Source organism: Orbicella faveolata, unplaced genomic scaffold (assembly GCF_042242905.1).
Source record: "Orbicella faveolata isolate gen_17 unplaced genomic scaffold, um_ofav_v1 contig_13, whole genome shotgun sequence".
NCBI classification, from domain to species: domain Eukaryota; kingdom Metazoa; phylum Cnidaria; class Anthozoa; order Scleractinia; family Merulinidae; genus Orbicella; species Orbicella faveolata.
The window spans coordinates 24,348,881-24,367,736 of NW_028301540.1; the positions used below are offsets into that span (position 1 = coordinate 24,348,881).

Here is an 18,856-nt window from a genome sequence, read left to right on the forward strand (position 1 = left end):
TTTTGAAATTCAGATCACGTTCGCTCATTGCTATCTTCACCTTCGCACCCGGTAACTACCAAGTGAAGGGAAAGTTACGTTACTTTGATTCTTCGTCAATAATCTTCAAGAAACTAGTTCCCGTGTGGAAAACGTATGTATTGAACGACGATAAGGAGGCCTTTGTATTACCGCGCACTGAAAGGGCAGTTCACTGCGAGTCGTCAATGTACCAATAGGCCATTTTACAGCTGTCTGCTTAGTTACCTGGCCTATAAATACAAGCGAGGCTGGAGGTGACCTTGCTTTGATATTTCTCATTTAAATGCCAACTAGTTAGGATGAGGACAACTTGATTTACACAATAAAAGCAGGGGGGTCTTTATCAAAACAAGGTCACCTGCCGCTTCGCTGCCATTCAAAGGCCAGGTCACAGAGCAGACAACTGTAACATTACCGAAATGACGTCTGTTATTCATACGTTTGTCTTATTATTGATCATGAATTTTGTCATAACATTGTCCAAGTAGGTGTGGATCCACAAGGCGATAGCCGAGTGGATCCGCAGACTACACTGACAATGTTATGACGAAATTCATTGTCAATAACAGCACAGACGTATGAAAAACTGACGTCAATTGCTTTTTACGATAACAAAGAGTCTGTCTGCATATGGACAATGAAAATGTGCCAATGAGCGCGCGGGAATTTCTGCGGTTATCGTAAATTGGTCGATTGGCAGACGAGATGAAGACTTTCAAGCACACCGTCCACATGAAGTGTCTAGATAACTCACCATAATATTTAGTAATATAAAAAAAAATTCACCGTGCCTTTTTTGAATTATAAGCCCCTAAAGCTGTAAGTAAGAGTGTTTTTAGCGTGTCATACTGTTGCTATGGTAACCTATTGTGACACGAAAATGATAACAGCATGTTCACCAATGATTGGGCAGTTTTGTGATACCATGATTGTAGCATCAAGTGATAAAGAGTGGTTATAACGACCCCTCAAACTCTAACTCCTGGAAACTGTTTTGAGCCACCTTAAGCGAGCAAGGTGTCTCATTCTTTTAACTGTATTTTTCGAAAATGTGCTTGGCAGGGAAAGTTCGGGGAAATTTTCAAAAAAATTGCTCGGCATGTCTTATTTCTGAGGAATCACCTTAAGTTCGTTATTTATTTTATTTCTAACTTACAATGTATCCTTTAAATATGATGTTGTATTAGATTTGAATTATTTAGACAGCTCTGTTATTTCGGTTTTTCAGTGGCTGGTTGAGGCCCTAGTAGGAATTTACGGAATACGGGATATCTGGGTAAAAAATCAATGGGATACAGAACATTTGTGGGGGAAAAAAAATATGGGATATGGAATATTTAGGGCAGATAACCCAGGATATGCAACTTAAATTAATGGGGTAGACAAAAAAAGAATGCCTAGACAGAAAAAAATTGCCGTAGGCAAAAACTTAACTGGTCATGGTTATGGAATACTGAGACCACCTCCTACTCCCAACAACAACAACAGCTTTATTTATTTATCCCTTAATATAATAAGGATAACTGACAACCTGAAATACCCTAAAATAGTTAAAAATGCCAGGTTGCCAGTCAATTACATATACACTATCATTTCTGGTCGGTAGTTAACTAAAGTAAACACAGACAGAAACGTTCAATACAACAAATGAAAGTAAGTAGATTAGCATTAAATAATCATACGACTTTATTATCCTACGACTAACTGCACTAAAAATACCGGTATTCGTTTGAAGTTATCAGCAAAATTCATTAATAATTGTTAGTAAGATGCTCTTTCAGATTGGATTTAAATGAGGAGAGGGAGGAACATTTGAAATCGTTGAAATCTTCATTTGTAGAATTCCATATCATAGGGCCTTGGAAACGAATATTAAATTTCCCATAGTTTGTTCTTACCTCAAAAAGATAATGAGAAAATTTAGAGGCGTGCTTTGTATGGGCCTCACAGCACTTTCCTCTATGGGCCTCACAGCACTTAGCTGAAAGGCCAAATTCACAAAGATAGCCAGCCCACTTAGACCATTTTTAAGTGGTATTCAAGAGCAAGTCGTTACTCCACGGGTACGTTTCTTTGTCAAAAAAAAAAAATGGAACAGTTTGGGGTCCCATATTTCCATGAGTTTGAAAGGTTTCTAATCAAACTTTGTATAATTTCTGAATTCTAGCTACTCGATAAACTGAGTTGAAAGGCTTATATGTTTAATTAGATGGGAAAAAATCGGAAACGCGTGACATTGTCGCATAGCGTGACACGCTAAACAGAGCAAGACGTTTAGCTTATTATGTTTTCTAACACAATACTAGGTGTGTCCTCCGTTGTTTTACCAGTGATCATGAAATATACACGTATCCAGCACTTTGGGTCACGCTATGCGTGCTGTGTGGAGCGCCATGTGAGCATGCTGTCTTTTTTCGCATCCAAGTCCTTTTGAAGGTCACAAATGTTTTTGAACTCATAGAGTTTACCGAGATAGTAAAGGAGGGAGGTGCCTCGTCACATGCACAGACTCAGACGTTCGTTTCACGATTACGAGGAATGAGATAGTCATTTCAAGTATGTTCACATCTGTTTAGTAAGAACACCTTTTCGCACACGAACAAGCAGAACTGGTGTTGATTTCGAAAGATTATCAAAGTAAAGCCTTTTATGATGGGTTCTTTATCATCCATTAGTGTTTCGTTCTCTACCCAGCCCAGCAGATGACAAACAAAAGTAACGAGAAAAGTCACGAGAAAAGCAATTTATAGCCATTACACGGCATTGAAAATAGATAAGGCTATATCGTCACGAATGACAAGAGTGCATTTTTGCCGATCTCATTTATCTGACACTGATTCTATTGGACGTTCTGTCCTCTGATTGTTTTGAGTCCCACCCCCCAAACCCCCCAAAAATCACATTTTTTCTTTAAAAAAAAGCTGCATTAAGACGGTGTGTAAACTGTTACTGACTTTTGATGAGGTAAAGAAACTTTAATAAACAAGATTTGGTTATTATAATTAGGTTCAAAGGTCTCAACAACAAGCACAAAGTCTTCTTTGTTCTCACGTAATGCCGTCAAATTCCATCAACAATGATTTCGCGAAAACATTATTAAATTCTAATAATAAAAGATCTTGCAAAAACTGCAAGGGAAAAATCGTTGTTCCAAGAGACGTCATCGGATTCTATCAACCGTGCACGTTCTCGCGAAAGCAAAAAGTTCAAGTGATCCCATCAAATTCTTTTAGAAACGATTTCGCGAAAACAACAAGCACAAAGCCTCTTTGTTTTCACTTAATGCCATCAAATTCTGTCAACAACGATCTCGCGAAAACAAGAAGAAGAAAACTCTGATTTCAAGAGATACCATCGATTAAACCCCTCCAATCACGTTATCGCATGAAACACAAGATCTTCCTTCTTTTCAAATGATGCCATCAAATTCTATCACCAACAATCTCTCGAAAACAGCAAGTAAAAAATTATTTGTTTTAGTTTTTACGTGATACTATCATATTCTAATTTTAAACAACAATTAACGATCCTTCAGGACCAACATCTGCAAATATCACGTGACCTCGTAAAAAACAACAAGTACAAGATCGTCCTTGTCAAGTTATATCATCAATTCTATCAACAACGATTTTGAAAAAACAGCAAGCAAAAAATCTTTGTTTTCACGTAATGCCATCAAATTCCATCAACAGTGACCTCGCGAAAACAACGTTAAAAATTCTATCACAAGCTATCTTGCAAAAACAAGTCAAAAGATCTTTGTTTTCAAGAGATGCCATCAAATTTTATCAACCACGTTCTCGCGAAAGCAAAAAGACATCGTCTTTCTTGTTTTCAAGTGATGCCATCAAATTCTATCACCAACTATCTCACGAAAAAAACGAGTGCAAAATATTTATATTATTAGTTTTTACGTGATACCATCAAATTCTAATTGTAAGCGTCAATTAAGGATCCTGTGGGATTATAGTCGCGAAAACAACAAGTGCAAATTTCACGTGGCACGTTCAGGATCAAAGTCGAGAAAACAACACGTGCAAACTTCACGTGCCACGTTCGGGATCAAAGTGGCAAAACCAACACGTGCAAACTTCACGTGGCACGTTCGGGATCAAAGTCGCGAAAACAACACGTGCAAACTTCACGTGCCACGTTCGGGATCAAAGTCGCGAAAACAACTAGTGCAAGCTTCAAGTGGCACGTTCGGGATCAAAGTCGCGATAACAACACCTGTAAAATTAACGTGACCTCTTCAAACGTAACAAGTACAAAACGTTCTTTGTAGGCCGTCGGATTCCATCAACAATGACCTTGCGAAAATTTTGTCAACAACCATGTTGCAAAAACAAGTAAAAGAACAGATCTTTGTTTTCAAGAGATGTCATCAAATTCTACCAACCACGTTCTCGAAACAAGTACACAATCTCCCGTGTTTTCAAGAGATGCTCTCAAATTCTTTCAAGAAAACAACAAATACAACATTTTTTTTGTTGTTGTTGCTGTTTTGACGCGATACTATCAAATTCTTATTCTAACCAATAACGATCCTTCGGGCTCAAAGTCGCTAAAACAACACATACACAATTCACGCGACCTCGTCAAATTCTAACAACAACGTTTTTTCGGGATCATAGGTCACGAAACAACAAGGAAAAAATTCACACGCCATAAAATTCAAAAATAAAGAATCGCGAGAACACTCCGAGTTTAGCTCATCTTGATAGGTTATATATAGGACCTCTGAAAAATGTATCTTTTTTACAAGTTCGCAACTCGATAGCATCATTTGTTGAAAGAAAAGTTATTTAAATTTAAGGGTTTACACCGTCAAACGACATCAAAGATGGCCGCGAAAACGCTCTCACGTGACGTGTGTTCAAAACAATCACTAATCCCGAGCAGTTGGTGTGTTAGAATATAAGTGGAATATGACTGTTTACGAGAATGGTTAGTCATACATGTGACTGAACTTATTGCTTTGTGAGCAGAAGCAGATTTCAGATTTACTCAGTCAGTTCTGGTCGCCATATTTGTAACGTGCAAGGGGCACAAAATGGGCGTTCCCATATTAAGCTGAATGAATAATTAAACTTCGCGGCGTAAAACACTTCGACAGATAACTGAAGCACGGAATACCGTACAGATCCGAGATTCGGAAAGGAAAATTTGGAAATATTGGCTTCTTTTGCTCAATGGCTTAAATCTCACTCTTACGTGGTGGCATGGATAGACGGCGGCAATAATCAATTTCAAAGCGGTATTTGATTTGGTGTTCTGAGATGTTAATTTCGTAATTAAAGGAACAATGATATGCATTTTCGCGTTGACAAAAACGTCATTGTTATTCTATTATTGTAAGACGAAGTCCAATGGCAGCGAACAGTATTTCCTCGCTAAAATTTGAGTAGTTTTTCAATCGCCAGAACCTCGTGTGTTCTCTCACCAGGCTTAATTTGATACGTGAACACTTTGCAGGATGTATTGACTGAAGGAGTTTGGTCACGGTTTGCGCATCTTAAAAAGTTTAGCCTAAATTTTTCAAGTTCGTCGTTTGTAATCCGTGTTAATATTCTCCATCCTTTACCATCCGTGTTCTTTTATGGTTTATCATCACCTCTTCGGTGTTTCTCTATCTTAATAAATTACTATTTTCAGGTTTCCTTCAATTAAAAGATAATTTTGTATATGGCTAAAATAATTTAAAATGCTGTGACCGAGCTTCTTTTAGGTCTTAGAAAGGCGTTAAAATAGGCAGAAAGTTTCAGTTCTAAACGCCAATCAAACTCCCTTATCTAAAACAACAACAACAACAAAAACATGAATAATTGCAACGGCAGGAACAAACCCGTATTCTTATATCATTTAAAAATATTTATTCATTTACCTACGCCCAGAGTGAATATTCATTCAGTTTTTCGGATTGAACTAAGGCCCATAAAATATTCTTTTATTCATTCTTAGATCAGATTACTGAATATACTACATGAACTTCAGCTAAAATTTGACCATAAGTTGGACTATCAAATAGAACAAATCTCCTATCTTTCTTGTATGAACTTGTAGAACTGTATGGTGTCTGCATGGTGTCAAGCCTGGTTCAAACTAGCTACATAACGACATAAACACGATGACATTAAAGAAGGAAGTTATGTTTGGAGTGTGAACATCCTTAATACAGACATTATAGCAACACAACAGCATGAACATAACGAAATAAGGAAAGACGACTGATATTTTCCTTATGTCTCTATGTCGATGTTCACATTGCAACATAAGTTACTATGTCATTATCAGTGTCATTATGTCGTTATGTCTCTAGTGTGAACTAGCCATTACTTTGCGCACGTGCCTTACGCACGTGCCTTTTAACTAAGGCTTGTTGTTTTTATCATATTTTATGTTCCATCAACACGCAAAAACAAAATGGCTTTAACAAAATCTGAGCTAAGGGTATATTCTCAACATATTCTGAAATGTCGCCAATTTTAGCCTCAAAATTCTTCTTTAAAAAAAGATTGTGAGAAAGTGTGTTTTGGTGTGTACAAATTGCACTATTAGTTTGCTCGCGTGCAAGATTGTAAAATGACCGCGTAAGAAACACGTTAAAGAGAGGTTTAGCATAACAAATAAGCAAGTCGCCCAATAAACAACCAGTTAGGCGTGTTGTCCTTTGTCCTACGAATTGAGCCTGCAGGCATCTGTCAAATTTTTCAACTCATGTCAGTCATGTTTATGATGGAATAACTTTTTTATGCACGAACGCTATTTAGTCTATTTCCAGAACAGTTAATAGAGGGCCATGGTTATGGAATCCGACAAAGTTTCTTCGTTGAATGTTCTCGTTCGATTTTTGGCTTGATCGTGCTCAAGACAGTTGTTGTTTATTACTGCTTGAGGTACTAATCAATACAAACGTTTCGGTCTTCTAATCATGCACAGTGTATGAGCGTAAAACAAAACATTATTCACAATCGTGAACCTTCCAGCACAAATCTTGGCATGTTTGTTTTCTCCATGGATGATAGCTGGGCTTCATAACCAGTCCCCTTCGTTTACTATGATTTACAGAGGTTGGCCTTAACTCGGCTAACTGGAGAACCGAAAACCCCTTTTTTGGAAATTTCGCCATACATTATCGGTAGAAAATCTTAGGTGCAAAGTTACCTAAAGAATTTTTCAGATAAACAGTTAGGCGTGTCCTCCGTCCTCCGGATTAAATATACATGTATCTGTGACTTTTCAATGTGCGCAAATTACGTAACAGCTTTTTCACATAGGAACACTATTAACACAGGCTGAACCTGGACTGAGATTTTTGTCAAACTTTGCCTATTGATTGTTTATATTATAGGAACTTAAATTTTAAAATAAAAATGAGGGGTCCCCGTGTTCGTTTAGGAGCAACAGCACCTTGTTTATACCCAATAAATCCTTATAATAGCACCATGATTGTAGTCACGATTGCTTGCTAAATTCACATTTCCGACGATTGTTTGTTGTTCTACTCTGAGAATTGTTCCATATTTATTTTACATGGACAAATTTATTACTCAATTCAAAACAACAGAAAAAAATGAAATGTCACCGTACTCGTTTTCGAGAAAATGACGATTTACCTCTATAGCGAGGTCCAACCGTAAAGAAAAAGCCGTCATTTTGTAATGCGCGCGCGCCAATCACGCGCGAAATTATGCGCAGTAGGGATGTGCAATGCAGTACTGGGGAATGATCTGAACAGAGAGCACTTTCTATTACGTAGCGTGTTTATTACGTAATAGATTTTTTCACACGGAAACACCACTTAGTCTTTTTGCAGAGGCTAATCTTAACTCGGCTAACTAGAGTACCGGAGCTCTGTTTTCTGAAGGTTCCAAGTTCTAAACTTTCCAGTATTAAACTCCATGCAACCTCTTACATTTTCGTGTTTACTTCTTAAGAGTGCTCACATCTACAGTAGAACGTGAGATGAAATGCGACTTGATACTAACGGCGGGTCTTCTCATCTTACATTCTTCTGTCAACAACAAATGCAGTAAAAAAATAGTCTTTTCAGAACAAACATTTTGCTATTTGCGTCACTGCTGGCGGCAATTAAACTCACCCAATCAAAAATGAGGACTTCAGTTGTAAACAACTGTAATTAGGGTATTGTAATTCAAAATGATAATTTAGACACGCAAGTTTATTAATGCGGTATAAAAGCTGAGTTAATACAATTCTCCGCATTTTCAGAGCAGTCCTCTAGGTTAGGCGACTAAAACGAGAAGCCCGTGCAAGGTAAGTCTATACCCAGCTAAAATAACAATCTCAAGTGTCTCAATCTCAATCTCAAGTGTCCTGATTAAGCGAAAGCTAGGAACTTTGACACTTAAATTAAGTTGTTACCCATTGACTTTTTTCAACATGGGTTTTTCGTGTTTTCGAGACACAACTTAGTCAACGGGTTTAAACGAAAAGGAATAGAACAAGTATGGAAAGACTTGCATACCCTAGTTACCTAATAGCTGATTCACCCAAGATTATTACTCAGCAAGGACAATTATATGTTATTGTCTTCTTCTTCATTTTTGTTTTTGTTTTTGTTTTGTTTTTTTATTTCTTGTCCGGCTGTTACAGCAAAATTTTTTTTACGATGGATCCGCCACTTGTTCACTATTTGCTCAGGCCCTACAAACGTAACGACTGCTAAATCGGGAAATAACGTGACCATGAATGTCCTTCTTTTAGTCTTCTCAGAAATTTAATTGACCAATTGTATCTGCATGTTCCTCCAAAACCTCGAAAAAAACAAACGGGAAGACGTGGCCATTTCATAGACGACAAACAACCTCTGCAAGTGCTGGACAAACAACCTCTGCAATCACCCAGTGAGATTGCGTCATATGTAATAGCTTTTTAACACAGGATTATCGAGTAATGATTATGTAATATATATTAGCTTTTTTCACAGCAATTAAGTGAAAGCGTAACTAAATTCATGTGGTTAATTAACTAAAACTAACGATATTAGATAGGCCTATTCGTGCTCGTGAGCTATTACGTAATAGCTTGTTCACGCCAGAAAGCTATTTTAAGAAGATTACTCCAAAGCTGTTTACAGAAGACAAACCGGAACGTTTTAATCAATTTCAATTCCAACTGTAAATTGAAAGAACAACATTTAGAAACACCATAACAACTAATTTAAAATGTCAATTGTGGCACGATTTTTCGGCAATTTCGTACTTCTATGCATTTCTCCGCATTCTCCCGAAGGATTACTTTAAGCAGAACAGGCCTCACACACAAGTCTTGTACGTAATAACTAATTAACAGAGGAATAAAACAGCGAAGACTCATTCAAAGACAAACACGAAAGCATGCAAATAGTTCATCAATGTTCCCGTTTCGTTAAATGTAAGAAGATCTGTACCTTAAAGGTCTGGAAGTAGAGACCCCAAAATATTAGCAACCCAACGAAACAAACAATATCAAAGGTTGAAAGTTAAGAACTCATGTTCATCATTGACCTTATTAAAGGTCCTGCAGGACCCTTGCTTATTAAGTAGGTGCTGTCTTGCAAAGCTTTCAATTTCTGAGCTTTAAACATCAATTTCGTCAAAAATTATCAGTGATATGGGGGAAATCACGAAGTTGCATCAAGACTGTCTTTTAATGGCGGATCACCGTTGAGGACATATGTTACAAGGTCCTGCACAGAGAGCGATTTTCTGTCCGAATAAGTTCTGCTTGAGTAGCGTTACCAAGATTTACAAACAAATCACAACCTCTTTTGTGTCATAACGGAGGCAACTTTCACATTTTAAGAACAGTTTTATTTTTTTGTTCGAATGAAAACTGGCATAGTTCGCATTAATCAAGAAAACCACTCGTGCTATGTATTTGTGCACTTTTACATCAAATATAGACAAATTTCACGTCTTATTTGCTTTGGTAACCGTTCCGTTTTTTCTTTCTTGACCTGAAAGTCCTTTTAACTAAATTTACCCATAGAAAACATCTTATATTTTAGTATGTGATGGCTCATTTATGATTTGAACATGGTGAATTAACAGACTCTATTTTTTCACTATTTCAGTTCTTAAAGATGTCTCAACAAGAAACCTGCATTTTCTCCTCGCATCCCGAAGCAAATTCCCTCTCATTTCAATGTTTCTTGGCTTTATCTAACCAAGAGAGTACCATTTTAAACTGCCTCGAGGGTCACATCTTTCCTCTCATTAACGAAGGAATTTGTGAGATTCTGGAACGTCGCGCAAACCACGAGCCATTTCGTGTTCTCAGTGTTGGAAGCGGAGAGGGTGAAAATGACATCAATATTCTGAAAGCCTTGAGTGACAGCAGTTGGCGCGCGGACGGAGAAGCCGTCTCAATGATCAACCGAGTCGTTGAACCACACGTGGGTAGGCTGGATAAATTCCGTTCAAAAACTGAGAATCTCCACGAACATTTTGAAACAGGAGCAAACATCGACTTTGAATGGATCCCCATGACATACCAAAAGTACAAGTCACAGAAAAAGGCAGATGACATCACGTTTGACCTGATTCATTTCACACACAGCATCTATTATGTCGGAGTAGAAGAAGCGCTAGTTCATTGTTACGAGAAAGAGCTTGGAAGAGAAGGCATCATCATATCAATCGCTCAAAGCGAAGACGACCCTATGCTGAAGTTCGCCCGCAAATTCCCCAATCAGCGGAGCCCTTCATTCCCAAGAAATAGAGATGTCGTTGCGGTGGCCGAACAGAGAGGATGGAAATATTTCGCTTGTCCAGGCGATTGCAACATCCTTGATATCACAGCCATTTTTGATAGCTCGTCAAGCGTGGGAAACTATCTGCTGGATTTCTTGACCAACCAAAAAGATGTGCGGCAGAACGAAGACAAGGAAACAGTAAAAAAGATCTTGAAGTTTTGGAAGCGGCAGTCGTATATCAACGAGGATGGAAGAAGAATTGTCGGAATAATGGATAATGCAGTGATCATTTTGAAAGGATTTGATCACATAGAAATATAATCGTACTGTACTGTGCAATCTAAAAACTATATATACTCAAAATATTTATGCCTGAAGTCAGTAGCAAACTGATAAGAACATTCAGTCGGGGCTTTATAGCTTAATGTTTACGACGTTTTGTGCTTAGTAAATTCGGTATATTACTCGATTTGGCATTGTTTGGACTTTTGAAGTGTTTAAAACTATTTATCGAAACCTACTTCGGTGTATAACAAGTAGAGTGTAGAATCATTCTATAACCCGAAATAACAACTAAAATGTGACATGACACAAGCTAAATAGTCAGTTCGATTCATTTTAGCCGTGGCCATTTCTTCATTTATTTTTTCTCAACTATGCTAGCGAGACATCGACATATATTACTCCAATAAGAGCTGTCAAAGAATTAGGGCGCTAAAGAAACAAGTATTTTTCGGTCGTCATTAGAATATGCATTTTACTTCTTAGTTACAAGTGATTTCTTCAAACAAAAGTACTTTTTCCTGCGTTTTACTGAAATTACATTGCAATGGAACTTGGAAGCGATTCAAGTATGTTATTTTTATCTAAAGGATGTTTTAGCCGTATTCAATCAGAACTTAGCTTATTACGATCAAACGTGGTTTCTCATATTATCTTAATTATTCATACACGTATCACCGTATTTACTATGCCATTGAGACATAAAAATATATTACTCTAACGAGAGCTGTCTAAGAATTAGGGAGCTAAAGATGTTATCGACCTTATGAACCTTCAAAAAATTTATTAAGTTGTAGAATGGTTATGCTTAGGAGAATTTTTCTAATGATCCTTGAAAAACTGCCAAAGATCTAGAATGGTCTCATTCTATACAAAGCCTGCCACTTGGAAAACGGATAACGGGGTGCATTTTTAATTTATTTTCTTATTATTTTTTTAATTTTTGTTCCGGCTGTTTCTTAAGAATTATGGCATATGTTATAGGTGTTATCCTAACCAAATGCAGCAAACATCGCCTTTCATGAATCTCTTTGTTTCATTACTGTTATAGAAATAAAATATTATGTTCCGAAGACATATTCAGTATATTTGTAATTTGACACCTTACTCCCAAGCTGCCTCTCTCTCCACGAGGTGTATAAAAAATGGGTACCGGCGAATTTAGTGTTCGGGAAAACCCCACCATGGACTAGTATCCCTCTGGGAGGGAGGGGGGAAGTAGAAATACGCCCAGTCGCTTCATGCTACAGAAACCGGGATAACCTCCGGTCTTATGGGCCACTTGGCTCGTATGTAGACTTCACTCGACACATAATCAACTCCTCCCTTAATATCAAATTTCAGCTGTGGATTTTTAACTATGGTTGATTTCGGGGAGAAATCAGCTGACGAACACAGGGAGCATATATTTTTTTAATAGATCCTAAACCTGCTTTCTTGAGCTGTCTTTCTTTTATCTCGTTGTAATGATCAAGTGCAGCGCCCTACGGAGCTCTCACGGTTCAAATCTCGCTTAGTCCTGGCTCAATCGTTGAGCTTAGAATTCTATTTTTGCTGGATTTTGAGCCATTAAATAACAATAAGAACGTGAATTAACTAAATTTACATTTTGAACTTATAAGAAAATAAAGAACGGTCAGAAGTCTTCTTAAAACTCTAGCTGTACTTTGTTCTAGTTATATCCTAGACCTTTCGAACGTTGCAAACTCCTAAACTTTTAGAATTCTGATAGACATGCTCACTACTCTGTAACTTTAGACATTCTACACACCTTTTCAACTTGAAAAATCTTGTACAGCTTTTGAAACTCTTTTTGTTCTAGTACTCTAAACCACTCGATTTAATTAACAGCTTGCAGAACTGTTAAGTTGTGGATGTCTAAACTTAAGTGCTCTGACTTGATTGTCTGTAAAATAATTCCAAAACAGAACAAGAGATTTTGGCTATCTTGAAATGTCAATACCTGCATTGTTCCGCTCAACCAGCTGATGAAAAAAAGGAAAATATTTCACTTGCTCTTGAAGAGGGAGGCCTGAAATCGATGTTCCACTTGATATTTTTTTTGAATTAAACGAGGCACACAAGGCTTTATCCAGTAGCTCATCGTTTGCAAGCTCAATTCGGAAACTTTTAATTTGTTTTAATCCTTTGCTTACTGTTTAATGTAATCGGTAAACTTTACATGTTTGCTTTGTTTTTACCTGTCAGAGTTCACTTGTTTGGTGATGCCAAATTCAAGCACTAAACTTGTTTCTTTTATCCAACAGTAAGCTAACCATTAACCATTTGTCGAGAGATCTGCTCGCTTCATAAATGTGCAAGTTTGTGCCGTTAGATTTTACGTTCTGTCAGGTTAATGAACTAATCACGCATAACATTGCCTTAGCAACAAATAAAATTGAACCAATCAGAACCCAGCTGACTAAATCACAATGTTTGTTTGTCTCGCGGCGCTATCCCTTTGAAAGTGATACAGATAATGCAGTGGTTTAAGCACGCCTTTGAAAGGATTATCTTATATATTATTTTACAACTTGAATTAAGTTTTCCAGATCGAGGCTTATTAATGTTAATGAGAAAAATTGGGACCGGAGAAATAAGGTCCGACTAAGGGAATGTTCGATGAAGTACAATCTGACTTTCTGTTATTATAATAAGAAAATAAAATAAAATTAAATCATCTTGTGTTTATTTCAAAACGGGCACAAATTAAAAGAGGAATCTATCTGGTGGACAAATCAACTCCCTTTGTCTTGTTTACTTTATGTAGGAACAAAGGCTCTTTCTATGGCATGTTATTGTTTCCGCTGACGTAAGGGTTGTAGCTTTTTTATCACTTCTGTGATTTCTCCAATGTACCTTTCACCGATGTCACATAATATCAACAATCCCTCGTATTTTTCATACAAACATAAAACTACCTCGATTGATCAATTTGCCACTACAAATTTAGTGAATATGCACAGTTTCATAACACTAAACTGATGACAACATAGGACCCCAAGGTTGCCAATTTTAGAAAGGGAATGTACGCTACGAGGGGCAACGCTTGCCCATTCCTTTCTAAAAATTGCCAACTTTGTGGTCCCACATTTTTATCAGTTTGCAAATTTGGCATGATAAAGAGAGCGGTAATGGTTTTTTTGTGTTTGTTTGTTTGTTTGTTTGTTAATTAAATGAACTGAAAAATCGGGAAAGCGTGACAGCAGTAAAAAGGTCTAATCAAAACACGAAACAATGCGATGCCAAAAGACAAACAGTTCCCTGAGATCCACGTGGAAAGAGTTTAGAGCAAAACCGCGGAATAATTATCAAATAAAACCTGGGAAGTGTACCTTCAAAGTTTTGAGCAGGTTTCGAATTTTTGTGTTTGTATAGCTTCTATAGAAAACTCGCCCACGATTCGTGCGAAGGGCAGTCGGTATGACACTTAAGGGATAACAAAAGAAATTACAAAAGATTGTTTCATATGAACCATAGCATTTTAATTGCCGTTGAACGAACCTGTCACTTACCAAGTGCAGATCCCTGAGCAACAAAAAAACTCATGCAATTTTGAATTTGCTTTTCTTCGCATATAGCTCGTGTTCTTTCAATAAGAAAAGGACATGTCCCTATTCTGCACTCACGCCCGGGCGGAAGAAGCCAGACAATCGATTACCTTAGAGGGGTCTACGATAGCTAGGAACCTCGAAAAACCACAATGTATCGTAATTTACGGCTCATTTCTGACAAACGTGTTATTTTTGCGTGAAAAGGTAGCTTTATGTGACCTTGGCGGTTGTGCTACTCTTTCGCCACTTGTTCGTTTATTTCGACTCTGGTTTAGGTATATTTTTAAAAAGTATACTATATAAAGTGAAAAACTGTAAAGACAGCAACACTCGACAGCAACGATCCTCCAGACAGCTAGCGATCATTTAGACAGTGAATACATCCATCCTTGTGCGCCTCGATGCTTTTCTTTGTATGGTTGGGTAGTCGATCTAGATCTCGATCGCAGAAGTCTACAGCATTTGCCGTTATGGATGTGATAAAATGTTTTCCATACTGAGGACTCGCCAAAAGACCTGCACTACATCATGCAAGATCTGACTACTAAATTTAAGATCGAGACCTCCCCCGACTCCGTCCCTTCCCCCCTCCCCCTAAACCAGTCTCTTCTACGCTTTGTCTTCTGTAAGTAAATTCTACTCTTCGATTTTCTATTTCCCTTTATTTGCACTCTACGTTGATGATGCATTCCCACTGCTCCCGATTAAGCTGCCGGTTTTGTTAAAGAACTCATCTTCTTGTTTAATGCACCCGCTAGTGGAGAATGGAAATTTGCACCAAAATATTAGCTTTGTTATTGTTCCTAGCTTATTACTTCAACATTGAGCTGCTTACACCCTACATTTAATTTCATGCACGAGGCAGTCCCTCTTAAAGCGCCATTAACTGATTAAACCCCTCCTAGGACATAAAAGAGACCTTCTTTCTATTTCAGTTCTGCCTAACTATAATTATCAAAGATAGTTGTACACAACATTCTCCTTCTCACCTCATATCCCAAAGCATAACGTCTTTCCTTTCAAGGCTTTTCGGCTTCATCAAACCGGGGGTCAATGGGGTCACGGGGCTATAGCGTCAGAGAAAAGCCGTGCTCGCCGGTAAATGATACAGCTTGTTCAGGTTATGTAGCTGGCTTTGAATCATTACTCATAGAGCCATGAGTCCATATGGGTGGGTGTCGATGGCCTACTTTTGGGTGTTGTGATCCTGCAGTCGGTACAAACCCAAATGCTTTGGCGTTGCTCCGATGGCATTTGTATGACATGCATGGCAGATAGTAATATTCCCATTTGAGCTATGTTCATTGTGACACTTCACTTCGTCTTATTCGGCCCTATGCCTGCAGTTGGTTACAGTTTTGCAGCCTCCCTTAAAAAGTGGTCTTTGGCATTTGTCAGTGATACATTTCCTACAGTGTGAGCAAAAACAGATTTCTGGTACTACTAATTCGATACCTTGCATGTACACTGTTTCTTTAGGAGTTAGCTGAAATGTTAAATCCATCTTCCTTGTGTGCCAAATTGGCGCGAACATCCTGGGTAAACTGCAAATTCGCCTAAACTTTCCTAACTTGAGGATTCATGATTCCCATTGTTCACAACTGATTCGGTAGCGAAGAAATAAATCTCAGTCCTTCTGTACAAACACAACAAATAAAATAAGCCTCTTCCAGAAATATGTTGTTATTTTTGTTGTTTTTGTTGCTGCTGCTATTGCTGCTGGGTCTGATAATAACAATCTTAGTATGTTATAGAACCATTTCTCTCTAAACATGATTTCATTATCACGTAACTGTCGGAGTCACTGCCCTCCATGCATCGTATTGACCTTTCACTTCTCCACACCCGGTCCACAAATGTCAAAGTCAAACATAGCCAGCAGGGATATGTAAAAATGGATACCTGAGCCGTTTAATCATTATTTCAGTGACGGTAACAACAAAGTTGTTTGATTTAGGTTTGTCATTGTTTTCTCATATTCTAGCTGAATTCTCACCTTGGAAGACAAGATTTGGCTAGCAAAGACTGGAAGCTGGATGGAACATGAACAGACCTGTATGATTGGTTGCACAGTATTTTGGCGCTATCCTGCCAGCACAGGGTCGGAAACAGCTCTTACTTTTGCCAAACGAAACGTCTTTCTCTATTGCCTTGATTTTGATAGTAGACAGTTTTACAAGGTCAGTGTAAAGTTTGTCACTGATTTGATGTGTCTTCTGCTTGAAGGAAAGGAATCAAAAAGTGGTCGCATTAAATCCGAACACCACAGTTTGATTTCTTTTTAACTTGAAGGGTGCGAAAATTCATTTACTTCTTCAGCAGATGGTCTTTGGGGCAGGGCGTCAGTACCTATAACTAACTGTTGGACAGATTTATTGAGCCAGGTCACTTTGACTTTATTGGGCGAGGACGATTGACTCTTTAACCTCTCTTACCCTTGTATAATTCACTTGTTTCACTGCAGTAGGTTAACGCCAAGTCCATTTTACTTGCCCACATGCAAGCTGTCCATTTAATCTCGTCCTCGTTTTAATTAAAAAAAGTACACTCGCGAAGTTTTATGAGAACAAAATTCTCCAAATCAGCAATGCAGCCAGTACAATTTCCCAACAGAACAGATCCTTCTTTGATTGCAGCTATTAACCGCAACTGCACCCTGGGTTCATTCATGCATCCGTTGAGAGTGCATGCCTTTCTTTTGCAAGCCTGATGTTTTTGTCTCAAATACTGAATTTGTCCAAGCACTCTTGTGGTAAAGCCGACACTGTATGATCATATGTATGTTTGATTGACTCGTATAAGCTGTTTAAGGTCTTGAACTCCTACTTCGTTTAGAACTCCGTAGTCTTCAGCACAAGGTATAACCGAGAAAGATCAGACGATTCGACCCAGGAACATGACACTGAGGAAGGCTTTCCGAGGAATATTTCCCCTTCGGAATGACGAAAGGATCGTCTCCCGATAACAAGTCCTCTCCACATATTTTCTCTTCGTGTAACTTTCTGCCGACTCGCAGTAAGTAGAGAGCGGTATAGTCAAGAATAACTGATCATTCTATTCCTGTTCAGTGGTCCATACCTAAATACTCGTTAACTACTCTATGATGGCTATGCCTCCTTTTCAATTCATGACGTTGTGTGGACAGACGCTATTGATGAACTGGATTCCATGACATTCAACAGAATATTGGCTAGGAAGAGTTGCGTATAGGCTGAGCCAGATAAGAGAACTTTTGAAGATGCTAAGTAGATTTTAATTGTAATTTTATCTTAGGATTTGTATTTGTCATTTGGTCATATGTGTATATTAATCTGCGCTATAGAAATATGAAATATTATTATATCTGTATGAAGCTGAGATTTAGTAAAGCACAAAATTTCATGCGTTAGCGGAGTATAGAATTGGATAAAATCAGATATTTTTCAATGAGTTATATCCCATCATTAAAGAGTATCGTATTAAAAAGTTGCAAACGTTTGCACAAGCAGAGATGCTTAGTTCAATGATCCTAGATACCCTCTCAAATCCATAACAGAGATGCGTGATTTACAAGTAGCCAGTTAAATTAAAAGGCTTTTACGGATACACACGAGTCGAACGTAAGACGACGGTACTTATAAACTGATCAGCAAAGCTAAAGATTTAATTTACAATTAAGAAGTCTTCTCTATATCTTTCAAATCTATTTGGTGACAGGGGAAAAAAAAAATACTCGTCAGACGAGTGTTAAACCTATAGTTAAAATTCATAAAATAGGTTGACGTTAATTACCTGTGAATTATTCCGGTAGTCATCTTTTTATCTCACGTCGGCGATCATTGCAACAAGGACATCTGCCGAAGTATTTCGCAATACGAATATCGGTAAATTGTAACTGGCAGAACGTTTTGCAAACGATGAAGGTACATAAATATGTCCATAATATGGCTCGATAAATCACAGCACTACTTTTGTGGAAACGTATGGGTCAGTTTCCCTTCTTGAGTAAAGTTTAAAATGTAGTTCAGTGTCACATATACTGTGATAGTATAGACGTAAATGTTTGGAGTTTGATCTTCAAATCCTTCCCCTCACATGTACCACACGTGCGACACTTTCGTAAAGTTTGCGTAATTTACAACTTGACTTGTGTTATGCATGCGTGTATTTGCTCACTTTTTAATAGTCAAGGTGAAAGTTTACACGTATGTTACATGTGCAGTGCATCAGGACGTGATACACATGTGTCAGTTCACACGCTTGTGTTACATAACATGTAAACAAAAAAGCCGGTATCCGACCAATGACCTCGAAGCCTTAC

General features: G+C 37.9%; 1 protein-coding gene across 1 annotated transcript; it reads left to right on the forward strand.

The window, feature by feature from the left end:
* The first annotated feature begins 10,108 nt into the window (after positions 1-10,108).
* Positions 10,109-11,076, forward strand: LOC110058583 (histamine N-methyltransferase-like). Its single transcript, XM_020765235.2, has one exon. The coding sequence runs from the start codon at positions 10,109-10,111 to the stop codon at positions 11,039-11,041; it is 933 nt and encodes a 310-aa protein (XP_020620894.1). The 3' UTR covers positions 11,042-11,076.
* Positions 11,077-18,856: the final 7,780 nt, after the last annotated feature.

Excerpts from the sequence above, each read along its gene's own strand:
- LOC110058583 (XM_020765235.2), top strand. The coding sequence starts at position 10,109 with ATGTCTCAACAAGAAACCTGCATTTTCTCCTCGCATCCCGAAGCAAAT.